The sequence below is a fragment of the Ammodytes marinus genome (assembly GCF_949987685.1).
Source record: "Ammodytes marinus genome assembly, chromosome: 16".
Lineage (NCBI taxonomy): Eukaryota > Metazoa > Chordata > Actinopteri > Uranoscopiformes > Ammodytidae > Ammodytes > Ammodytes marinus.
Window position 1 is genome coordinate 23,626,722 of NC_137220.1, and position 27,270 is coordinate 23,653,991.

The window sequence follows — 27,270 nt, forward strand, 5'->3', positions numbered from 1 at the left end:
AAAAGTTCAATCTACAGTATATAATATAAAAAGGTCTATATTTAAAGACCTTTTTATCTGCCTCTCTTTCTGCTCATCGACAGTGTAGGTTTTAGCCTGAGTCAGAAGTGTCAACAGGCCTGAGTGTTGCTGTAATGACAAATTAAAGAGGAGTGATAGAGTATGCTTGACACTTGCTCATTGAGGGCTTTGTAAGTGTCTCTACCTACGGATGTGTGTCAGCGTACGGCATATACAGCAGTATATTAACATTCAGTCTTTGTATTCTATTTATTTATTTTCAAATGTTTTCTTGGTACTCATTTACAGTTACAGTAACTTTTCAGATTACGATTGTACATTAAATGATGTTAGTAGAAGCAGTGAAAACTGTTCAGTGTAAGTACACATCTACGCAGCTCACGCAGCACACGCAGCACACGCAGCACACGCTCACCTGAGCAACAGCAGTAGCACGCTCACCTGAGCAACAGCACAGGCTTCACCATCCCCACCAGGCCAGGCTGGGCCAAGGCTCTACCATCTACACGGGATATCACCAACCCTGCACTGAACGCAGCAGCTCCATACAGCAAGCTAGCACCAGCTACCACTATGCTACAAACGTGTGAATACAATCTTACCTTAGGTCGACTGAAGGAGAGGATCTCTGGTCTGCAAGCTGAACTCAGGGGTAAAAACGACATCATCATGGAGCTATCCTCTGTTGCTTCCACTCAAATGAAGCACCTTGTCGCCCTAAGATCCTCTGGCTGCGGCTCCCTCTGCATGGCAGGCGATGATCCTACTCTCCCGTGGCCCGGCTCCGCCATTGTGGGATCCTCTTCTCCTGTCACTGTGCCCGGGCCCGTGTTAGCCATACCCAACGATCAGTGGAGTCTACTTGGTGCAAAACCTAAGCTGGCAGCGACTGTCAACAAAGGGGATGGACAATTCCCGCTGAGCTCGACCCCTGTTAAACCGATAAATTGGTTAACAGCCCGCAAGGGTAAACATTGTGGTCGTCCGCGGACTCCCCCAACACCGCAGCGCCTGGAGCTTGGCAACAGATTCGAAGTTATGAGCCTACAGGAGTTTCCATCAATGGCAAATGGCTCTAGCTCTCCTCCCCGGTTCCAGCCACGTCCAGTTGGCCACGGTTCACCTGTGGACAGGGATACCACCACTGCCCTGGCACGCGCCACCACGTCCTACCCCTCCGCTGTTCCGATACCCGCCGCCTCCTCTTCCTCCGCTGTCACTTCGCTGCCCGCCGCCGCTTCCTACGCCGCCGCTGTCTCCTCTCCACCTGTGGCCGGTGTTTCCCAGACGTCTCGTCGTTCCAACACGGGAGAGAACCGACGCAGGATGCTGCAGGATGCCATCATCAGACGATCAGAAGGATCCACCAGACGCCCGGCTCAACCTACGCAACTTTGCCGCTCTGGACCGCGGGCATCAACACTGCAGGCTAATGATCCAGCCCGGCCTTCACCTGGTTGCTCTGCAGCGCAGCAGGGCCGAGCAGCGGAGCTCCAGTGCCTCCTCATTGGCTCATCCATGGTCCGACAAGTTCTCCTGCCGAGGGCGGAGACCTTCTGCTATCCCGGTGCCCAGGTATCCCACATCAACTCAGTGCTACCACACATTATCCACAGTAATCCCGCTGCATCTATGGTCGTGACACATATCGGCTCAAATGACCTTAAGTCAGAAAAGTCAGAAAGTCTTAAAACTGATTTTAAAGCCCTAATCGATTCCGTCTTGACCGCTGGGAAACAATGTATCGTCTCTGGTCCCATGCCTTCCCCTCGATTTGGTGACATCAAATTCAGCCGCGCACGCCAACTTCATGTTTGGCTCAAACAGTATTGTCTCTCCATGGGCATTCCCTTTGTCGACAATTTTAACGTTTTCTGGAACAGACCGTCTTTCTTTGCCAGCGATGGTTTGCATTTAAACAAACAAGGGAAACATCTTCTGGCCAGCAATATGCTCTTAACAATAAAATCGGTTCCTAGCGTCACTCCTCTTGCAAACTCTGTCCAGCATGATTGACTATCTCCACACCTGGTCAGTCAAGAGGTAGTTAGCTCACGTGACACAGCCTCCATGACCACTAGTCCCCATGCATCTAGCGCCCCCTCCAGGCCTGGAACATCCATTACTATAAAAACTCACCCAATCCCTGTATGTCAGTCTGTCAGATCATCATTAATCCCTCGTCATAGATTTTACAGGTCACGCCACAGACCACTTGGGATTACAAGTAACTTGAAAAATGTACCTATTATGTGTAATAGGTCAATTGTGTTGGACCACCCCGCTGTTGATAACCTGGACATGAGCATATCAAAGCTAAACTCACCAAACATCCTCAAAACAAGAAAGGGTTTGGGTTTTCTTCACTTAAACATAAGAAGTTTGCTTCAGCACAATAAACTAGACCATGTTAACATCTTAGTATCTCAGGCTGACCCAGATGTCTTGGTTCTGACTGAATCATGGTTGAAGAGCAGTACACATGACTCTATGGTGGCAATAAATGATTATAGTTTATTCAGAATAGACAGGACCACACGGGGTGGGGGAGTGGCTGTCTATGTTAAATCACATTATTCTGTATCATTACTACATGCTGTCTCTGTTCGAAGCTGCTTTGAATTTATTGCTTTGGAATTGTCTTTATCATCCAATGATTGTTTTGTTGTAATTGGTGTGTACAGGCCCCCTTCAGCAGTAAATAGCTCCTTGAGTGAGCTAGCACATTTAATCTCTCCATATGTAAATAGAGAGGTCATTATGATGGGTGATTTTAACATTGACTGGCTTTCTGGTGCCTCTGAACCTTTTAAAGAAATATGTAGCAACCTAAATCTTACACAAATAATAACTGAGCCCACAAGACCAAATCTAAAAAACCCAGCAAAATCAACTTTGATCGATTTAATATTATCAAATCAAAGCAATAAAATAGTTTCTGCTGGTGTCTTTGAGCTTGGAATCAGTGATCACTGCCCGGTGGCCTGTATCAGAAGTATTCATCTTAAAAAATCTCAACCCAAAATCATCATTAAGCGTAATTTTAAAGGTTTTAACGAGCAAGCATTTTTAAATGAACTCTATCAAAGTGACATTCATCTCACAAGTGAAATATCTGATGTGGAATTGGCCTTAGAATTTTTCACCAATACTTTCTCCTCCATTTTGAACAAGCATGCACCCCTTAAAAAGCACAGAGTAAAAAATAGATCAAACCCCTGGTTCACAAATGAATTGTCCGATATATTTGCAGAGAGAAATAAAGCATGGTCCCTAGCTAGACGCTCTGGTGAAAACTCCAAGTGGACTGCTTTCAGACAAATCAGAAATAGGTGCATATCCATGGTTAGGAAAGCTAAATCAGACTACTACCTCGAACTAATTTCAAACTGCTACTCCAACCCTGCACTATTTTGGAAGGCTGTGAATTATAACAAAAACAATTCTAGCACTGTTCCCAGTCAGTTAAAAATAAATGATCATATTTTAAATGATCAGAAAGAAATTGGTTTAGCTTTCAATAAACACTTTATAGCTGCTGGTAAACTCTTTCACAATGGAGTATCTACGCCTTCTATGCCTACCACCACGAGAAATAAAAATAGCATACCACCTGTCTCTAAAACTCCTCTTTTCAGCCTTGTTCAAGTCCCAACAAGTATTGTTGTAGATGCGCTTCTTGCCATCAACCCCAGGAAGTACATGGGAGAGGACAATTTGGACCCATTTTCAATAAATCTCTCTGCACTTATCATATCAAAACAAATAACCCATATTTTTAATCTTTCCATCTCTTCTGGTATTGTTCCTAAAGTCTGGAAAAAAGCTCACGTCATTCCATTACATAAAGGGGGTGACAAAAGTGATCTTAACAATTACAGGCCAATTTCCAAACTCCCATGCCTGGCAAAAATTCTAGAATCAGTCATTAATACTCAGTTGAAATCCTTTTTATCCAGTGCTTCCATTTTGAGTCCATTTCAATCTGGTTTTAGGGCAGGCCACAGTACTATATCTGCTGTCACTTTGGTCTTAGACAACATTGTTACAGCTATCGATAAAAAAATGCACTGTGCAGCACTTTTTGTTGATCTGTCAAAAGCTTTTGATACTTTAGATCACCATTTGCTTTTAGAGAGGCTGCATGAAATTGGTTTTGATTATTCTACATGTAGCTGGTTTAGGGACTATCTCTCTGATAGACAGCAGTCAGTTAAGCTGGGAAGCTACCAAACTGAGTTTTTAACAGTTACAAATGGTGTTCCGCAGGGCTCAATTTTAGGTCCAGTCCTATTCACAATTTACATCAATAACATTGTTTCATCACTACAAAACTGCCATGCCCATTTGTATGCTGACGACACTGTACTGTATTGCATTTCTGATTCAGTGCAACAATCTGTTCAGAACCTACAGAGCTCTTTTAACACCCTGCAGAACTGTCTAGTGGATCTCAGGCTTGTCCTTAATATAGAAAAAACAAAATATATGTGCTTTTCCAGAGCAAGAATTACACATTTTAATGATCTTATTATTCACACAAATAATGGATCTCATATTGAAAGAGTCACTGAATATAAATATCTTGGCATCTGGATAGATGAAAAACTCTCTTTTACATTTCACATAAAAAATCTTGTCTGTCGTCTGCGACAAAAGATTGGATATTTTTATAGGAATAAAGCCACCTTCCCGTTGTTCAGTAGGAAAAGGATTATTGAGGCAGTTTTTATGTCTGTCCTTGATTACGGTGATGTGGTTTATCGGCATGCATCTCGTTCATGCCTTAAACTCCTAGACTCTGTATTTCACTCTGCTTTGAGATTCATTACAGGAGATGCTTATGATACACACCATTGTGTTTTATATGAAAAGGTTGGGTGGTCCTCCCTTAAGGAGAGACGTGATGCACATTGGCATATTTTTATATATAAAGCTCTGACTGGAAAGCTACCACTATATTTGACAGAAATGCTGCTTATTTCAGATGGGCTTTATCAAACCCGCTCAACTGACATGCTCATGTTATATGTCCCCTATGCCCGGTCTGAGCTTGGTAAAACCGCTTTTAGCCATAGTGCCCCTGACTCCTGGAACAGCCTACAACATACAATTAAAATAAATACACTCATAACTGTTAACCAATTTAAAATTATTATTTTGAATCAGGCCCTCTACACTTGTAACTGTTTTAATTAGGCTATTATGTCTCTCATTCAATTGATCTGAATGTTTTAAATTGTTGTTGTCTGTGTGTGTGTGTGTGTGTGTAAACTTGTTATGTATTCTCATTGTATATTGTGTATATGTACAAACTCGACGTCATTGTAAAAGAGGGTCACCCCTCAATTGATCTTTCGAGGTTAAATAAAGGAAAATGAAATGAAATGAAATGAACTTGGTTGCTAAAAAAAATCTAATACCTCTACCTTTTAGTATATACGGTAAGTCGAATTTGGACACCGAAACCATAACTTGTAATGGGGGTATTTCTAATTTTATATTTCAGCTTTAACTGAAGTAGTGGATTAAAATGTTTCTTCCATTACTGTTTGGGCTTGAGGTCCGCCTGCTTTTTATTTTTTTCCCATTGCTGCGAACCCCTGCGTTTGTTTTGGTTGCAAAAAAAAAAACTCCGTCGGGGACATGGAGGCCAAGCTTTTCCCAACAGAAAAAGAAAGACTAAGGATGACCGGTCAAGATGGAAAAAACCTAAAAAAAAAAAAAAAAACTGTTGCAGTAACATGACATTTACACAGCTCTCTGCTCAGTTTTTGTCATCACCAGCTTCTGCTTCTGCTTCTTCTGGCACTGGTGGAAATATATGTCACAGATTCCAGATCAGATTCAGGCCATGGGAATCATACAATGTTTATGTATCTCTTTCACAAACCAGTTAGTCCACCTAAAACCAAAACTTCCCACCATTGATTCTTTTCTGGGACCGAATGACTTGAGAAATTGTGACAGAACAATTTAGATCTTTCAGTATTTTCTGCCATTTTATAAATCACTAGTTTAAAAAGGTGGAGTCAGCGATTGTGGAGAATGCGTGTTGTCAAAGCTCGGCTAGGCTTTGTAATGTTGGAACAGGAAGGGGCCATCACCAAACTGTTCCCACAAATTTGGGAGCACGGAATTGTCCAAAATATCTTGGTATCTTGGTATTGAGCGCTCAGTACATACAGTATTTATTGAGTGGAAAGTGCTTCAGGATACCCTAACCCTAACCCTAACCCTAACCCTAACCCTAACCCTAACCCAACATGACAATGCACCAGTGCACAAAGCAAGGTCCATAGAGACATGGATGATAGAGTTTGGTGTGTAAGAACTTGACTGGCCTGCACAGAGTCCTGACCTCAGCCTGGTAGAACACCTTTGAGATGAATTAGAGCACAGACTGAGAGCCAGGCCTTCTCGTCCAACATCAGTGTGTGACCCTCACAAATGCGCTTCTTGAAGAATGGTCAAAAATTCCCATAAAAACACTCCTTAACCTTGTGGAAAGCCTTCCCAGAAGAGTTGAAGCTGTTATAGCTGTAAAGGGTGGACCGACGTCATATTAAACCCTATGGATTAAGAATGGCATGTCACTTAAGTTCATATGCGAATCAAAGCAGGTGACCCAATACTTCAAAAAATACCCGCAGGATATACATTTCCAAATCGCAATAAAACATAAAATACACGTTTTTTTTTTTTTTTTATTCCCGGTAAAGGGTTTTTACTGGGAGTTTTTTCTCAGCCGAGCTAAGGGTGTAAGGGCAGGGTGTCATATTGTATCATATTGTATCATGTATCATATTGTATGAAATGTAAAGCCCACTGAGACAAATGTATTTGTGATTTTGGGCTATACAAATAAAACTGATTTGATTTGATTTTGATTTGATGAATGGAGCAAGATGAAGAAATAAAAAGCCAGCTAAAATACATGAAACGCATGCGAACACTCTGCAGCAGTGTTAATAAACAGGGCAAAAGACAGATGGTTGCAAAGAGGATTTGCCAAGGAGAGCAACAGCAATAAACCCACGTAAAGCATAATCTACCCGGCCCCACTGACGAAAGCTGTCACTGGGATGAAGTGATATTACCAAAAGGGAAGACAGAAGATATTTATATATTCTAAAGACTGGATCTGGTCTTAGTTTTACACAAGATCCTATTCTGCACATGTTACGGGGCTGTGAAACCCATTTAGTTTCTCTATGGATGAGTCCATTCACTGGCTCCAGAGTGATCCTTGACTGATTATACTGAACCATTTACCCACCCACGCCTTACAATGAATGAAAAACACAAAGAGAATAGCGAGCGGCAGACAGAGAGAGAGAGAGAGTGAGAGAGAGAGGGAGAGAGCACTTCTCACTCAAATGCTAATGCCAACATCACTCGCTTTTCTCCATGCCGTTCTTCAAAGCATCTGCCACACAGATGACGCCATCCGGCAGCAAAGGCCGACGTGTGGGTCAGTAGACAGTGCAAAGGGACGTGTGTGTGTGTGTGTGTGTGTGTCCACGCCCCTAGCCAGATTCACAGAGACATCACACCAAACTGATTCAGAAGCTGTGGGTCGTGGATGGAGGAGTGTAGATGGAGTGATGATGGTGAGAAGGATGAATGGATGCTCCGTGTGAGTCAGTCTTTTCCTCAGGACGATGAATCAATAGATGGTTCTGGTGATATTCTACGTTTTGTTAACGTCAACAAACTCAACAGAAAGGCCACAGGGAACAGACTAAGGCCTGATACTGTATGTCTTAATTGTGATGTCCAAAATCAGACACACTGTTGCAATGGGCAACATTCATTATCATCATCATCATACTGCTGTTTATACTCAATCACACCAAATATGTGTATTAATACGGCAGAAAGGAACTAGTCCACAACAAGTATGGAGTTCAAGTTTGAGTGAAGTTTTCCTACAAACTAGTGTCAGGGTAAAACTTAACCAATCATTAAAAATTATTTTTTCAAAAGGACAGTCAAGTCAAGTCAAGTCAAGTCAAGTCAAGTTTATTTATAAAGCACATTTAAAACGACAGCAGCCGACCAAAGTGCTGTACAGGCAGAATAAGATAAAAAACATAGGCAAGACAGAGACAAAATCACACCGGGGGAAAAAAGAAAAAACACGCATAAAATCATTAAAAACTAAATTTAAAAATGAAATAGAAATATCAATAAGAAAGTCAGAAAATATGCCATAATCAAGGGGGGAATGCCAGGGAGAAGAGGTGTGTTTTCAGTGACGATTTGAAAATGTGAACAGACTGTAATGATTTAATGTGGATGGGGAGGTTGTTCCAAAGTCTGGGGGCAGCTGCGGCAAAGGCCCTATCACCTCGGGTCTTAAGTCTGGTTTTTGGAACCTTGAGCAGCAGTTGGTCGGAGGAACGTAGGGATCTGGAAGGGGTATGCATCTGTAAGAGCTCACTGAGGTAAGGGGGGGCCAGGCCATTCAGGGCTTTAAAGACAATTAAGAGAAGTTTAAAATCAATTCTGAAGCTGACAGGCAGCCAGTGAAGTGAGGCTAAAACGGGTGTGATGTGGTCGTGTTTTTTCTTGCCGGAGAGAAGACGAGCAGCTGAATTCTGTACTAGTTGGAGACGACTGAGGGAGGAGTGATCCAGGCCGAAATATAAGGAGTTACAGTAATCTAATTTGGATGTGATGAAGGCATGTGTAGCTGTTTCTAGATCGGATTTAAAAAGATATGGTTTGATTTTGGCCAGGAGGCGGAGCTGGAAAAAGCTGGCTTTGACAACAGTGCTGATCTGTTTATCCAGTTTAAAATTCTGGTCGAAGATAAAACCTAAATTCCTACCATGAGTATGAATATTAGGACCCAAGGGGCTGAGGATGTTGTCTGTGCAGGCTGTGGATGAGGTGTTGCCTTTAAACAGGATGATCTCTGTCTTTGAGTCATTTAATTTAAGGAAGTTGTTGTTCATCCAAGCCTTAACATCACCCAGGCAGTTTAAAAATACTTGTATTGGATCGTTGCTAGTGGATTTTAATGGAAGATAAATTTGGACATCGTCTGCATAAAAGTGGAAGGAGATTTTATGATTTTGGATAATGCCACCAAGGGGCAACATGTACAAAAGGAATAGAATGGGGCCAAGGATGGAGCCTTGGGGGACTCCACAGGTCAGAGGGGCTGTATCAGAATAAATGTCACCCAACTGCACCGAAAAACTTCGGTCAGTGAGGTAGGACGAGAGCCAGCGGAGGGCGGAGCCAGTGATGCCAACATGATTTTTAAGGCGCTGCAGGAGGATTGCATGATCCACTGTGTCAAAGGCAGCTGAAAGGTCTAAAAGGATCAGGACTGCAGGGCTACCTGAGTCAGCAGCTAAAAGAAGATCATTAAAAACTTTGAGCAAGGCAGTTTCTGTGCTGTGTCCAGGTTTAAAACCAGACTGAAATTTTTCATGAATGTTGTTCTCAACTAAGAATGACTGGAGCTGGATATATACTGCTCTTTCTAACACTTTAGACAGAAATGGAAGCTGGGAGATTGGCCTAAAATTACAGAGGTTGGAATGATCAAGCTTTTTCTTTTTGAGGAGGGGTTTAACCACGGCATGTTTAAAGGCAAGAGGGACATAGCCTGAGCTGAGACTGATGTTGATCAGTGTTAAAATGCAAGGACCGATTGACTCAAATACCTCTTTGAGGAGGCGGGGAGGAATAGGGTCTAAAGGAGAGCTTGAGGCGCGAAGATGGTGAAATATATCGGAAATTTGGATGAGGGACAGGGACTCAAACCGATCAAGGAAGGCAGAGGGTGGGGAAGGAGCAGTGTCAAGGCTGGACATAACACCAGAGTGTACTGGTCTAAGGTCAGCAACTTTTTGAATGAAAAATGATAGGAAGTTATTACAGAGAGTGGGTGTGGGCACAAGGGGAGAAACTTCACTGGGGTTAATGAGAGAATTTAGGACATTGAACAGAACCTGAGGCTTATGGCTGTTATTGGCGACTACAGTGGAAAAGTAAGAGGTTTTTGCAACTTTAACAGATTTCTGATATTCACACAAACAGACATAGAGGATTTGCCGAGAAACAACAAGTTTGTCCTTTTTCCATTTCCTCTCAGCACGTCTACAAGCCCGTCTAAGGGAGCGTGTTGCCTCATTTAACCAAGGCTCCGAGAGGACTTTGGTGCGCTTGGGCCTCAGAGGAGCAACAGTGTCCAAGATGTCAGTGCACGTGGAGTTGAAAATGGTTAAAAATTCATCTGCATCGAGAGGAGATTTGTCAACAGGCGAGTACAGCAGAGAGTCATTAAAAATGGCGGAGAACTGTGAAGCAGTACAGGGCTTAATACTGCGCAGGAGGCGCTCTGGGGCAGTTGGTTTAGTGGAAGAGCAGGTAAATGATAAAGTGAACAGCACAGGTAGATGGTCAGATATACATGCGGATGAGCAAATTTCATTGATAGAAACAGCCAGACCATATGATAAAACGAGGTCCAGTGTATGACCCTTTTCATGGGTGGGACCAGCCACATGCTGGATAAAATCAAAGGACTCAATCAGGTTTAAAAATTCTCTAACCAGGGGTCTGGATTCGCAACATACATGAATATTGAAATCCCCACAGATTATAATATGGTCATATTTCACTACAATCCCAGACAGAAAATCCGAAAAGTCATTGATGAAGTTCTTGTTGTATTTGGGTGGACGATATACGACCGCACAGAGGATCGGAGCTGAGAGATTCAGATCAATGAGCTGCAGCTCAAAGCTGGAAAAGTTCAGCACGGGCTGGGACAGCCGGCACATGAGCCCTGATTTAAAAACAGAAGCTACACCGCCACCACTGCCTGTGGCGCGGGGCGAGCTGAAAAATGAACAGGCTGGGGGCAGGAGTTCTGAGAACGGGGTGTCGTCGCCGCCATGGATCCATGTTTCCGTGATGCACATAATGTCCAGGTTGTGGGAGGTAAAAAAGTCATTTAGAAGAAAAGTTTTATTTGCAACTGACCTGGTGTTGAGAAGCGCCAGTGCGACAGTGCATTTTCTGGACCCAATTTTCAACAAAGAAAAGGAAACCAAGGCGGTCTCTCACTTGACTGAAAGTGAGAGAGTTCTGATAGGCTACCAGGCTACAGGCTAACAGCACTATCCCTGCATTGCGTTGTGGTTAAAACTGCCATGCTATTACATATGTATACTATTCATAATGAATACACAGCACACATGATAAAGTCTAAAGTAGAAACATAGAAATACTTGGCTTGACCTTAATAGATTCTCAACTTTGAGATGATGCAATAGTGGCACCAGCCTTCAATCAATTTACTTATATGAACTGTAATGCTTTGTGCTGCATATACCTTAATTAGCATAGAGCACAAGTACATTTCATCCCAAAAGATTATGTATTTTTTTGTTTTTAAATCTTCAATATGCTGCATGGAACCTGTTGACTGTTGAAAAAATGAGTGCTTTGCTTTATGAAAAATAAAACAATAAAAAAGAGCTGTAAGTGTAAGAGCTTTTTTTCATATAACCATTTGGAATTCAAAGAGGGCCATCCCCAAAGGGCTGTCTATTCACTCTGTGCCCAGTGGTAGATAATGGGCACAAAAACAGGCAGACCAAAAATGTATTCACAATGAGCACTCAAAGCCAGCGATGCAGGTGTGTGAGTGTGTGTGTGTGGGAGAGAGAGAGAGAGAGAGAGATAGAAGAGAGAAAGAGAGAAATAGACAGAAATACATTAGTCAGGCAGGGAGAGAGAGAGAGATAGATAGAGGTGAGGAGATGCATGGTTCAATAGCAAGAAAGTTAGGAGTGAATATGAGAAGAAAATGATTTCTAGGAGGAGAGAGGCTACTAAGTCTTAAAAAAGAAAGCAAGAAAAAAAGCCATTATATAGAGATTAACTTGATGGTATTTGATTTCAACAAAAAGCGCCCAATGAGTCTCTAAACCTTTTTTTTTTGTTGGGAATACTCTTTATCGAGTCTTGAAGTAATTCAATGAGGACAACTTGAACATCACATTGACGTGTGTTAGATCATTACAGCACATACAATGTGTCAGACCGTACAGCCATTAGACAAAAAACAAAACAACAATGGAAGATGTTGATGTGCTTGCTAATTTTTAACAGGAGAGGGTATTTGTGTGGGCGTCTTGTGTCTGCATCTTAATTGGCTTAGCAAAGGCAACATGTATTGCAAAGTCTTTCAGTCTGGTGAGGCTGAAGCGTGGGAACAACACAGTCTAATTGTCTTTTTGTTGTTGTTTAGTAGTGATGAAGAGATAAGTAATAAGTATAGGCTGCTGATGTGTGCTTGACCTAGCCTGGAAATCCAGACCTGCCGCTGGCAAATTAAAATTTACTCAGCCTGTTGGTCTGCACACGATCCATTGAAGCTCATTAACTATGTCGGAAAATTCGGAACTGCCAATCAAATCGTTTTATCTGATATGGGGGGGGCCGTAGCCCTATGTATGGTGCTCTCTGGGACATACGTAACTGGATGGTGACAGTGCTGGGCTATCCAAGTGCTATCCAATTATATTTGAAATGCACGCGTAGTTGCTTCCCCTTGAGTTGGGAAGGTCTATTGATCGTGGCCAGACCCTATAGTTCTAGATGTGGGTCTGGATTTCCAGGCTATGCTTGACCTCCATCTCTTATCTAACCCAGCAGGGTCAAACTTGCCCCCAAACAGAGATGCTGCAACCCCAGGGATCACAGAGGTCACACTCCTAACAACACCACCTTGTCTCGACAGCAGCAAAGGGGCTTGGAGGGGGAAAGATGTGAAGCTAATGGGAGACAATGTTCTCACACCTGATGTGTGGAGGAAAACAGTGGCTGGTACAGTGATGGAGAAGTATTCCACACGATATGTACTTGTCAAAGAAAGGGCTGGCTTTTACAGGCTGACGCAAATACAAAATCAATGTGATGATATATCGCAATGCTCCCTCTCTGATAATATATTATTATTGATATTTACGCTGGCCTTCTCAGTGACTTGAAATGGATTTTCTTGCATTAAATCTGTAAAGCTGGTGGCAAGTGGCACAAATATCTTTTAAGTGTAATGTCTCTGCCAACTTCAATTTTAAAAGACAATCAAACGTAATAAAGCCCATATGATCTATAAGATATGTTTTATTGAAATAAAGAACACAGGGAAGAAAAAAGAGAGAGAAAAAAATAAACATATTCGGATGAATCTATGGATCTGGATGTGTATTGTAATGTTAGCATCTACTGAATCCTTAAAGTTGAAAAGACAAGCCATCACCACCCATCATCCTCTCTCTCTCTCTCTCTCTCCACTTCCACTCTGTCACTATCTGCTTCAAACTGTCAAGGCTAAAACGGAAGAAACAAAAAATACATATCTAAAATAAAGACTTCAAACTGCTCTGTTCAACGTTTTGTTGAAGTGTGTTCAGCCTGCCACATGACTGTGCACCTCCACACATGGTGAGGGCGGAAGGCTTTTTACTTTCCTGTTGAACTTCCGAAAACCTGACCTCTTTTGACTCAGAAGCGTATCCATCTTTCACTAGACGTTTCACCTCTACTCTCCTACTTTTAGCACAGCTTTTTGGCTGCTCAGTCTGTTTGACATTTTATTGGCGTGTCAAAAAAAATAACTAAAATTCTGCACTATTCTCCGGAGCTACTCTAGAATAATGTCGATTCATATATTTTGGAACCTTATTTTGCCATTTTTATGGATATTTATCTAATGATAATTACATGAAGTACTGTCTTCTAATCTACCAAATACCACACAAGTATTGTTATTGTGTGTCGTCTTTGTGTATTTAAACAAAGACAAAATGGAAGAAAGTGGAGAAAAAAAAATAAGTCTTACAAAAAGTAAACCACTTACGTCTGTGTCGGGACCCTTGTCGGCTCCGGGACAGGAGAAGGTGACAAACTCATGGCACCGTTTGTGAACCACAAATTGGCACACTGAAGAGAAGAGAGAGGGGAAGAGAGAGAGGACAGTTTCACATTAAGAATTGATGACGCTTTACCACCTTGTTTTTACATGCATAAATTAGAAACACACACACAAGACAGACATGCACATGAAATATGATATCCTTTATTCTGTCTGGTGTTTCATGCAAATCATCTGAAGAATGGTTTGAGACATAGGGGGAAAATCCCTTGAGGAATAATAATTCTAATACAAAATAACCATCAATCTACCCCAGGCCTGTCTTGTATGGACATACAAACAGACACACATGCATGTGCGCTCCCACGCTTATGCCCACGCAAAAAATGGCACTTTGTGATCTTTGTTTGTTCCGCAGCCGTTGACTATTTACAATCTGTTGGGTTTGCTTCTGATTGTCGACTGGTCTTCCCACCAAACCCTATTATCCCACTAATTCACCTGACGTGACATGGCTTACATGGCATGACGATGGTGGCATTTACATTAGGACAATTCCACAGATCTAGGTGAAAAAAGCAAAACGCGTGGGCATCTGTGACAGCACCGTCACAAGCTGACTCCCCTCTCTAACTCTCGTTGTGTGTTGTTCACTGCCATTATTTCGAATGCCTCATTCTTTCTTTTCTTTGTCGTTCTCGCACAATCTGTCCGCTTCGCCCATTGTCAAGCTGCCTGTGTGTGCCTTTGCGCTTTTGTACTCTCCCACCACTGTATCAGTGTGTGTGTGTGTGTGTGTGTGTGTGTGTGTGTGTGTGTGTGTGTGTGTGTGTGTGTGTGTGTGTGTGTTTTTTTGTCTGTAACTCTGCCAGCTCAGTCAAACTTGCCAGGAAATTTGAAGGCCATCGTTGGAACAACAGAAAAGTGCCTGAAAAGTCCAAGAAACAGCAGGGGTTTCAACTGTCCACACAAAAGGCTGTACTGCATTGTGATGCTCAGTTAATTAGATGCATTTCAGATAGATAGATAGATAGATAGATAGATAGACAGACAGACAGACAGACAGACAGACAGACAGACAGACAGACAGACAGACAGACAGACAGACAGACAGACAGACAGACAGACAGACAGACAGACAGACAGACAGACAGACAGACAGACAGACAGACAGACAGACAGATAGATAGATAGATAGATAGATAGATAGATAGATAGATAGATAGATAGATAGATAGATAGATAGATAGATAGATAGATAGATAGATAGACAGACAGACAGACAGATGTATCACCATTGATATAAAAAGGTTGGTAACGTCATCAGTATTTTCATCATACCTTGATTGTCTCCGTAACCCTAATCCTAATCCAACCCCTAATACTCAGTCCAGCGTTTCTCTCTGCCTATGTGTGTCAGAGATGGATATTCACATTGCCCCTGCTGGCAGCAGGGCAGTGTGAATATATCTCTTTCAGTAATAAAGAGGAAACGAGGCAGAAGGGGATAAAAGGCTCAGCAAAATAGTAGCCCCCAAAGAGATTTGTCCACAGTAGTTGTCATGTGTGCCATTTCTCATTTGCAGAATGCACAGGAAGCAGGCTAGGCAGATGTAGGGATGGGAGGGAGGGTATCACATGTGTTTGTCAATCGCGATAGATACAACACTCACAAAAGGTTGATCAAGGTGATCATGAGGATAATTGTAAATATCCTCAGGGGAGTGACTTGTATAAAGCGTTCTAGTTGAGCACAGTTATATATTGATTTTGTGATTCATTTTGAATTGCCTTCCTGGAGGAGTACCTGAATCTGTCCAGTCACTGTTTACATCCTTAACCTGTCACCATGGCTGAAGGCTTGGCTTATGTCCTAATATGTCCTAACTGTCACCAAATCAAAAAATTGTTTCCAAACAAAGTAATGCGACTCCACTATGTTTTATAGTAATTCCAAGAGTGTTAAAAATAAATGATAATTAACCGCATGTTTTATTGTTTTGTCGGCGTCTGTGTTCCTGTCTCTCTCAAAGTGTTCTGTGCTAAATTGATGCGTTGAGCTCCGGCATCCATTTTTTTCATCCAAAATAGAATATAGTTCTGACTATGTATAAGAAATTGAAATAGTCAGAACCCTCAGGAGTCAGAACCATATCAATATTTTAAGCTCAGAAACCCCGTGAACACGATAGAGGAGCTTAGCTGCTAATAGAAAGTGAATGCTGAGGCTTAAACCTGCAGTGTGTAGAATTTTGGGTTTTATTTCCTAGCAGATTTTCTAGAAAGTAATTATAATATCCATAAGTACATTTAATTTAGTGCATAATAGCCGAATTTTTTAAAAATTATTATTTATTTTTCCCATAGAAAGGGTCTCATATCTGTCCATATTTCTGCATATTTTGGACCAAGGCCTAGTGCCGCCATCTTGAAAGTGTCATAGTTGGAATGTCATCAGGTGCATTGTTTAAAATGTAGAATTGTCCTTGTCCTTGAAGGCCACTGTGGCTTCTGTTATTATTCGAAAGGGTTGGGGTTACCCAGGGAGTGTTGCATTCTAGAACTTTGTAGAACTTTCTTGATGATGTCATATTACACACTGCACCTTTAAAATTAATCTTTCCATTTCATTTCTTCATATTTCTTGACTTCCACATTTTGAAACGTTCTGTACTGAGAGAGAGATCCGATAAGAGATTTGAAAGGATTCAGCTTTCATAAGCACAACATGACATTTCAGGGCCTCTTCGGTAATATAATAATTCCCTGTGCACTCCCGATCTTTTAATCAGTTCAAAGAGGTGAGGGGAAAAAAACAGACCGAGGGAAAACCAAAACCAGAGAGAACCTCTTTATCTTCTAAGAGTTTGTTTTTTAAATCAGATTTTTCTATGTGTCACGACTAAGAACATTAGCAACTATTTTGGTATTGTCCTCAGATAATTACCACTTCAAATCCACATCTGAATCGACTATAGCGCTCCAACTTTTCTCTGCTTCCCTGAGGAGGGGGACACAGTGTAACTCAATGTTCTGTATCACGTTTTTACTCAGCAAAGGTCAGCTTTTATCTGTCCTTCCCCACAGCCTACTTAAAATATGTGAATCACTAGCGTAATGAAGACCGTCAGCGCTTCTTACACCCCCAAACACACCACTGGTCCATTGCCGCCTCTGCTTTAGTGCTGATCTCAGACCAGCTTGAGTGTGTGCATGGTGCTGTAGAGTGTGGCTGAGCAGACTGACTAGACACTGATCTCAGTTCAGAGTCGAGCAGGGGGATGTTGAGCTGTGTATAGTGGATGACCCTAGCTTAGGAGCGTGTATGTGTGTGTGTGTGTGTGTGTGTGTGTGTGTGTGTGTGTGTGTGTGTGTGTGTGTGTCAGCCAGGTTTACCCAGATGTTGGCCTATACACAAGTCAGAGAAAGGGTTTTTTGTGACTATAATCCCTGGCATTAACTCTCCTCAGACACGCACACAAATCAGTGTGGCAGTGGCCAATATCCTGCAATAGCTAAAACACAGAAACACACTGGGAGCACAACTGGATGTTATGTTACACACTGTACACCCAACCTAATCAGGATCAAAGCTGTGAACACACCCTACATTCACACCTGCTCGCTCTGAGCTGAGTCATCAACAACCAGACGTCTCCATCCTCTCTAATGATGAGAGAGAGAAAAGAAGAGAAACATGCATTTCTTTACCATTTTAAAAAAAGAAAAAGAAAGGAGCAATAAACACACATAAGAGACCTGGAGGAGCACTTGATTCAAGGGGTTTATCTTGTCTTTTGAATGCCGCTGTAATAAATATATTTGTGCGTGAGTCAGGAACAGGGATCACACAAGAAGTCAGTAGTGAAGTCGTTTTTTCACCAGATGGTTTTGTGTTCTCCAGGAGAGCTGTGTGAAGCAGAGGTACCACAGTGACATACTGTATCGTCAGGGATATTATGATTAATTACTATGGGCTTTGTTTCACCAGCCTAATTACATAAGCACAGAGATAAGAGGGCTTTAGCGTTACAAAGCAGCTTACACAACACAAAGGCTTTCTTCCGAGTGTGCCTGTGTGTGTGTGTGTGTGTGTGTGTGTGTGTGTGTGTGTGTGTGTGTGTGTGTGTGTGTGTGTGTGTGTGTGTGTGTGTGTGTGTGTGTGTCTGTGTGTGTCTGTGTGTGTATGTGCAGATGGCAGGAAATGCATTCTAGCCTATTTGTTTGTATAATTTGTCTCTATGGGTCGGCGATTTACGGCATGTTTTTGCACTATACTACAAACCATTGTGGAACTTCTTAATTTCTTTTTCATATCCACGTCCCTATCCCTCCAGTGTTGATCCTCTAAAGTGTGGGGTTTAGACGCGGCTAATCTGGTGAAATGGGAAAATAATGATAGAATTATGCCGTGCTGTTGTCCAGATGAAAGGCCTGCAGCGGGGATAAGGCAGAGGACAGGACACCTGCTGCTGCAGGGCCAACCCCATACCTGCCACACTATTGATCCAGGCACCAGAGTGCATCGCAACACAAAGAGGACTGAGGGGCTTTGATATGAGATCCACAGGAGGAAAAAGAGATTGTGTGTGTGTGTGTGTGTGTGTGTGTGTGTGTGTGTGTGTGTGTGTGTGTGTGTGTGTGTGCGTGTGTGCATGTGTGTGTGTGTGTGCGTGCGTGTGTGCGTGCGTGTGTGTGCGAGAGAGTGAGAGTGAGAGAGAGAGAGGACCGATGAATCTGCGGCCACGGATGGAACAAATTGGCACAGGTTTAGGCCTTCGATAACTGCAGAGATGGATGTCCCAAAGGGTGTCAGAAATATCTGCTCAATCAACTATTGTACTGTCACATCAACATCATATATTGTTGAGAGAAAGTTAAGAGAAAGCTTGCCGTGCCCTTTGTATCAACACAGCCGGACGAGCTTCCTCCCTAACCAGGCTGCTGACGATGCACAAAGCTCAGTCCCTATCATACATTAGGGATATGTGTTCTTTCTGTGGACTTGGTGTGTATTTTGTCATGTTAGCCGTGGAGTGGAGAGGGTGAGGGACGTGGATCCTCCTCTATTTTTAGAGCTCCACTCCGGGCCAGGGCTGGAACAGTGTGTCCTGAGTCCCCACTGTGATGGAAGACATTTCCTCTACTCCTGGCCAATTGGCACTTTCAAATAGCAAAACAGGAAGCCGTCCGCTGACACACCGCTAGCACAAAGATGGAGCTGGAAGATGACTACAGCGAGGAAGGTACAATAAGGTCAAAACTGAAACTAAACCACAACAGTTTGATAGAACTCAAATAAAAAATAACATAACCTTATTGTTCACTCTCCTGATCTACGAGCCTTCTGCCCCTACACTTGGACATGCATGATCTAATCTGGAATAAAGGTGGAGTCAGTGATGGTGGAGTATGCTTGCTGTCAAATTCGGTGAATCTCCTCACTATCCGACATATCACTGTGTGTGGGCTGAATAATAAGTCCAGTGTTAAAACTCAGCCTGGGCTCTGTAAACTGGCATGTTGCTCGTTACAGGGTGCCCCTCTTGTTGACATACCCTTTATTTACATACTAGTTTACAGAGATCATGTAAGCTGTGTATTAACACTTAAACAGTGCGGACAGGTAGCAAATACAGAGGAGATATTCACTGATTTTGACGAAAAGTGATTTTGACAACAAGCCTTCTCCATCGCTGACTCCATCTTTAAAGCAGCAAAATGAGAGCAATCTTCTCTTCTCTGCGTTTCTTTGCATAATGTGAGCACATACACTACTTGTATGCGTACACAAATGTCAGTCTATGTCACTCTCCCCACAGAAGCATGACTTTATATCTTTTCCAGAAGTGTCTGACCTCAGGAGTCCTGCTGTTGCCTTGGTGAGTGACACATCCCAGATTCCCTGAGCCTTAGATCACATGACCCATAACCACCAGCTCTCTTGAGACTGGAGATCAATGTTGTAGTGGTGGCAGTAGTAGTCACTCAATGACATTTGAGACAGCTGGAGAGGGCACAGTCGCTTTTCTGGTATTTTTTCCTGCATTTCATCAAGTATTTGAGTGTCATTCACATGTGTGTCCAGTAGTGTGGTTTACTGTGTACTCTAGTAGGAGTGCCTTCCGACTCTTAAAGTCAGAGTCAGCGACAGCACAGAAAAAAAGAGGCCGGTGTTAATACACAACCTAGGCTCTGTAAACTGGTAAACCAAGGCTATGTTAACACAGGGGGCCAACATAGCTGGGCAATATACTCTTTTACAGAGCCTGGGCTATGTATCAACACTGGATTTTTTTTCAGTGTGCACACACAGTACGTCCAGGTGGCTGATCGAGAGGAGATATTCACTGATTTTGACAAAAAAATAAATCCAGAATCGTTGACTCCACCTCTGTAGAGCTGGCATATGTTAAAGGTGATCTCAGTGTTTTTATTTTTCCATGATGTCATTAAAATGTGTTTAATTCACTGGATCATCCTTAAGCAGTCCTTTTCCCATGTGGTTGTTTTATACCATTTCTTGATTGGGTGTCCAGAAAGACATTTTATCTCTCACTTCTCCTTATGTTATTAACTAGTCCTACTTTGCAAACTCCAATTTACTCTGTCATTTCTCACTGACCCACGGTGTCTAAATCCCTTGCTTACCATTCACAGTTCATCAATGTCATTTTTCTGCAAACGTTCACGGAACCAATCGGTCCTCTGATGCTGTAAATATCACTGTGTCTTTCAAACCAATAGGATTCACGTCTCCATGTCCCTCAGGATGATCCAGGAGAAATCAATTGACACTTTTAATCCATCCAGCTGTTGCCTTAATACTGTAACATCCCTGCCAGCATATTCTACCTACACGTATGTCCCTATTTTCATGGGTCTATGCCAGAGGAAGACACACCACGTCACTGGGTTCTAATCAACAAAGTCTTTCTTCTCTGGTAACCTCAGTAAACACAAGGGGAATACACTTTCAATTGGTGTTTCCTTTTTGAAAAGCCATTACCAGCTTTTCAAGCCTGGATCTATTTTTTTTTTGGTAGCCCAACAATAAGCAGTTTGGGATTTCCTGACCCTAAAGGAAATTGCTTTGCCACTAGTCCTTGAGGTAGTTTGGTGTCCAGCGCAGAGCACATGGTGCACACAGGTTGAAATGACATAGAAATAAGGCAGCACAAAGCTAGTTGTTGGTCAGAACCCCGTCAATCTGCGAACAACTTGCCCATTTTATTCACAGCAGCATCAAGCTTATTACTACCCACATGAGCAGTAATGAGGGAGTAATAATAAAAAACCTTAATAAATAATCAAAATGAAATTACATTCCAACCAGTATATGCGACTGTTGATGAATCAGCCAGCGTCTATCTGTAAATGAATGAGTTTCACAGCATTTGTTGTGCCCAGCTGAGTAGAAAGTTTCTTTTAGCTGATTAAATTCCCCTAAAAATTCCCTCTGCAGGAAAAAAAAAACCTTGTCTGAGTAAAGGGTAGATTGGTTCACATGAAAAAAACGTACCAACGCTAGACTGAATTGCTTCCGTGTATCACAATACAAGTCTGTGTCCTTTGCCCAGCGGCCCTCGAGAGATGAAGAGCGTAGGATATACTGTATATATCTAACGAGCAGCAGTGTTTACCTGCACAGGGAGGAAATGAACCGAGCCGCGGCCACAACAAAAGGGCCCTGGAAACTCAATTTCAGCACACACATTCAATTATACATGCCACATAGGCACACAGAGGGCAGACGCACACACAGCGGTGGACACATACACAGTTAACAGTGGATACGTGACCTTGAAAGGCAACAACAAAGCTGATCACAAAGGGACCACGGATGGACTTAATTACAGGACAAGAGAAAAGAAGGGAAGAGGAGAAGGGGATGGGAGGAAGAATAGAGCGGAAATCAACACATGGAAAGAGATAAGATGTGGTGATGAGAAGAGAACAAAAAGGAGAACATAGTCTTCCTCCTTAATTGTGTCTCTCCTGAAGGGCACACAGCATCAGGCAAACTTCTCAACAACTCTGTCTGTGTCTAGCAATGATCTCCGTCGCCACAGTGTCCTGCTATATGAATATGTATGTGTGTCTGGGTGTAATTCATTATGTGAATATGTGCATACATAAGGAACTATGCAATTTCTACCTGTGAGCAGAGTCAAAAACACCTCAGGGGAGCTTCGGCACATTAGCAATGCTGTTTTTTCTTTCTTTCAAACTAGCTAAATAAAGCTGTCCTCACCAACGGAACCCTTTGTGTTCATGTGAAGATACAGGAAATGGGAACGTCACGACCATAGCCTTCATACGGTCACAGCATCTTAATTGGTTGACTTTTCACTGGGGTTCAAAGGGCATTTGGCCATGTCAGATTGCATCCCAGTGCTAACAGTTCCTCCTCAGTCTCCTCCCACGTTGACAGGCGGTGGCAGTTTTCATCTCTGTCGCCTGTTCTCTGAGATCTGTGTTTGACTATGCATGTCTGGATAGCTTGTTACAGCAGACACAGACAGTGGAGATGACATCCAGGGGGTGCATGCTGTTTTGTTTGGGAGGGGGCTTTTTTTTTGCATGTTCTAATTTATTTTACATATAGATACTTAACAGCCACATAGAAGGCCTGTTAAAAACACACATCCAAATTGGGCCCACTTTGTGGATTTCCCATGCATCTCCCAAATGGTTCAAGCCAGCAGCAACAACTCTCTGTTAGTATAAGGATCTTATTTCCAACCATGCTCATAGACCATGCCCTAGGGATGGACATTTCGGTTTGTCCTACTCTCCGGTCCAGACTCTAGACTGAAATATCTTAACAACTAGTTGAAAGAGTGCCATATAAAGTCTGTATTGATGCCCAGAGGATACATTCTAATGACTGGTGGATGATTCCTTGAGCGCCATCATGAGGTGGAAATTTTGAGTTTGTTATGCCTCCGAGCCAGTGATAGCCAAAGGTTTTATGCTTTTGGATTGACAGGTCCGTCTGTCTGTCCGGGCCATTCTTGTGAGCGCAATATCTCATGAACGCTTTGAGTGATTTTCTTCAAACTTTGCATTAAAGGATGAACTGATTATATAGTGGAGGTCATAGGTCAGCGGTCAGAGTCACTGTGACGTCATGCTCGTCAATGCAATATCTCGCTTCGAGGGATTTTGAGGGATTTTTGTCGAATTGGGCACAAACTCCCTTTTTTTCGATTAGAGGATAAACCTAGTGCATTGTGAACGCCATATGTCAAGAACACTCTCAGGGATTTTCTTCAAAGTTTGCACAAACTGAATAGATTTTGAAGGTTTAAGGTATACTGCGACATCACAATATGTATTTACAATGACATCTGGTGGAGCCTTTCATAAAATATCATCATTTTAACCCTCTGACTTTTTATCTATCATCAGGTTAAAATGTAATGTTGTGCAATACTTTGATGAATGACCAAATATAATATAAACATACCAATCAGAAATACAGGATCTGTTGCATTACGTACACATGCAGCTCTCACTCCCACAAATGAACATACTCATAGTAGTGCTAATAAGTGTTTGTATTAATAAACGGCGGCCACAGGGGGAACTGGATCAATTATTCTAAACTACAGGTGGGAGCGTTGGGCTGCCAGACATCGCTGAGTCACACAGGGGAAATAGTGATACTGCTGCCTCATGAATAAAATAGGACTCCGAACACAGACGCCGACAGATACACAGCTTTAAGCACACACATAAACGATTGTGAAGACACGTTTAAGCCTCTGTGTGCAGTCGGCACACACATTCTCTGTCAAGTACTGGCACATGCAAAACATGCACAAGGACGCCTGTCATTTTAACTACTCTATGCTACATGTCTGTCAGTCAACTTGTGAGAAGATACACACACACCAGCAAGTACGATAGTCATACAGTGTACACTCACTACACTACGTTTGTTCTCCTCATCTTCACAGTTACTTTAACTATCTCAGACACACACAAACACAATCACAAACACAAACACCAACACATCACATCCAGTAGTGATGTTACATGCAGTGGTCTGGCTCACAGCCCCCTCTGCATCAGTTGTCACTGTGGTAATAGTACTGTAATGACTCTGGCTAGTTGAGCTCCAAACAGGAACTCCCCGACTCACACTGCTGCATACAGACAGGGCCAAATGAGACCGTACAAACGACTGGCTGTAATTGGGAGGTGTGAGCTATAGCGTGTGAACACACACACATCATTATGCACACATGCTCATTGCTCAAACACAGTCATTCACTGAAGTTTATGGCTTTTCATACTTGTATGTGAGAAGCCTACACACTACGCAGTGCTGAATGATTTTGGCAAAATGTCTAATATCGATTTTACTGATAGATATTGCGATTTGATTTAGGATATGTTTGACAAAGACAAGCTTCAGTTATTGTGTCATGGTGTTAATAGACACCAAGTCCTTAGTCCTTCAGGCTATTATTCTGCACCACGAATGCAAGGCTTCCCTTGGGTTTCACATGTTTGTTGCCGGTGGGCATTTACGCATTCACATGACATACAAGCAGGAACAGATGCTACATAGGGTATGACCTAATGTGCAGCCTTGATCGATCGATCGTTGACAGACAGACAGACAGACAGACAGACAGACAGACAGACAGACAGACAGACAGACAGACAGACAGACAGACAGGCAGACAGGCAGACAGACACATACACACACACACACACACACACACACACACACACACACAGAAACACACACACACACACACACACACACACACACACACACACACACACACACACACAGAAACACACACACACACACACACACACACACACACACACAGAAGGCAGTCAGCAGGCTAAAGCCAGAGGTCACAGCCGAGTCCAAGGCTGGTGCCTGGGGACAGGCTAACAACACACATCAACATCAGAGCATCTTTCAGTCCTGCAGCACTGTGTGTCCTAGTCTAATTTGTTTTGGAACCAGTGAAGTCAGGCTAAATTTGTCTCAGAACATTTTGAAACATAAACCACACACTTATTCTTTCCGCCCTTTTAAATTCTCTCACAAGTTCCTACTTTTCATCTTTTTCTCTGTCTCTCATCTTTCACCTTCTCTTTCAAAACACAGAAAGTCCAAAACAATTCTTCTATATAAAACAGTGACCTTCATCGAAACTTACTTCTATGCTAGAATAGAAAACTTTCAATATAAAAATGTGCTTCAACTAACAAACAGCTATAATGTAGAGCAGCCTAAGGCACACTCCTAAAACTTTTGACTAAAAACATTCACAAACTGTGTATAAACCTGTGCATTATATCAAATATAAAGAACTGGGATCTGTTTATCCTCTACTGGGCCAACGGCTAAAAGAAGCTACATGCTGATGAAGGGCTATAATGCCAGCTGCTAATATAATGCAATGTGGCAGCTAAACAGGCTGGTAGTAGTATGCTTGTTACGCAAACAAGCAGACTTTGATGTTTACTCCTGACCTCGTATATACTGTAACTCTCTTCACATCAAAGCGAACACAAACTGATGGACTTCAGAAATATGAAAAGCACTAAAGCCGCTACAGATTTTCTTTGCCATGTTCTTAAACCTTTTCATTTTTTATGAATCTGTGGCATCAACTGGTATTCAATATCCAGCAATAAGCTCACGAAAATTCTTCTTGTGTCACTATCACTATATGACTTTTGAAAGAGGAAATGACTGTCTTTTTCTCTTACAAACAAATGAAAGTTTGATTTATTAGCAATAAAATGCAACCTATAAATTACCCTCAGGGCGTTGCTGCTACAGCCATTCCCTGGTTATCTGGTTATGACCAATAACCTTATGATGGCTTATGTTTGGTAACTTTAGATACGGCTGTTCAACCATGATGACACAGATAGACATTTATGTTTTTTTAATCACAAAACAAGAAGGTACCACAGTGATGATGTTGATAATGTCTTTAAAGTAATGTGCATATTGAATAATTAAGGGAGATTTCCTGTGCTATTATCCTGCAATGGCCACTTGGGAACATAGTCCCTGTTAAGCAAAAGTTACAGTCTTCATAGTGTTGAAAAACTCAAATGTTGCCGAATCGTAAGAGGGATGCCCCCTTTTTCAACTGAGGGCCCAACCCTTTGTTCAAACTAGTGATGACACCATCAAATAAGTCAGCACAGATAGGAATCTCTCATGTAAAATAAAACTTCAAACTTGTGGCTTGATTATGTATCACATCAATCATAGAACAGCAAATAGGTTTTAAAGTTCCTGTTAACATGGCTTACCTTAACGAGGTACCTTAACAAGAGCGCAACACTGTTACCAACAGGCACCAGCACCGTTTTCACAAAATAGCAAAACTAAACACATTTTTGAGGTCGGATTCAAGCCATCCTTGACATACGTACATATAATTCCTAACTTCTACATGAATGTCTCCACTGGCACTGATGCTGTTTGCACACAAGATATCAACGATCCTCTCCTGATCAGAGGCTATACCACATCAGATATGGATGTCAGCAAACATGACGCTGAAATCAAAAATAATCAAAAAAATCGCTTTTGCAAGTAGCGAAAGGGGAAGAGAATTCAGCTTAAACAACATCTGTAGTTATTATAGAGAATGTATGTAGTAGTATGAATCATCTATTCTCTACACATACAACTGAGGTTAGACAAAAACACGTACCATTAAAATGAATCATGATAGCCTTTTGCAGGGAGAGGTAGTACATCTCTGAATACTTTTACAATATTCTGTTTTCATTACAGTGAACATCGACAGTTAAAACAGAAACATCTGATCTTCTATTATATGTGCGTGATTTATCATACAATTTGATAAGACAGGGGTTTATTAATAGCACACTGATAAAAAAGATTATGAAAAAAGGGAAAGCACAGCAAGGAGATAACATAATCTAAGAGAAAGAAAGAAAGAAAGAAAGAAAGAAAGAAAGAAAGAAAGAAAGAAAGAAAGAAAGAAAGAAAGAAAGAAAGAAAGAAAGAAAGGATCCTCTGGGAAATAAGGCAGATTTTGCTGGGGCCAGTAATAGACAAATAGACAAGACCCGACCAGACAACTCTAACCATGAGGCCTTCCCCCTGCCTCCACCAGGAACACGCGCACACACATGTATTCATGTTGTTATAAACGCACTGCGCATTGCACACATACACACGCATACACATGCCCTCGTCCAGATGCACGCATGCAGTTGCACATACAATAGGAGAAAACTCACAGATGGGCTCTTGCGTGCACATGCGTACACACACACACACACACACACACACACACAAAGGCCTCTAATTC

General features: G+C 42.1%; 1 protein-coding gene across 2 annotated transcripts in view; it reads right to left on the reverse strand.

Annotated features, from left to right (window-relative positions):
* prkcab (protein kinase C, alpha, b) overlaps positions 1–27,270 on the reverse strand; it is a gene marked incomplete at both ends in the record, with an annotated part of 113,549 nt that overhangs the window by 63,523 nt on the left and 22,756 nt on the right. For both annotated transcript variants that reach the window (XM_080044111.1, XM_080044110.1), the window contains one exon: positions 13,916–13,998. In XM_080044111.1, coding sequence (XP_079900237.1) covers positions 13,916–13,998 — 83 coding nt within the window. The remainder of the gene's footprint in view (positions 1–13,915; positions 13,999–27,270) is intronic.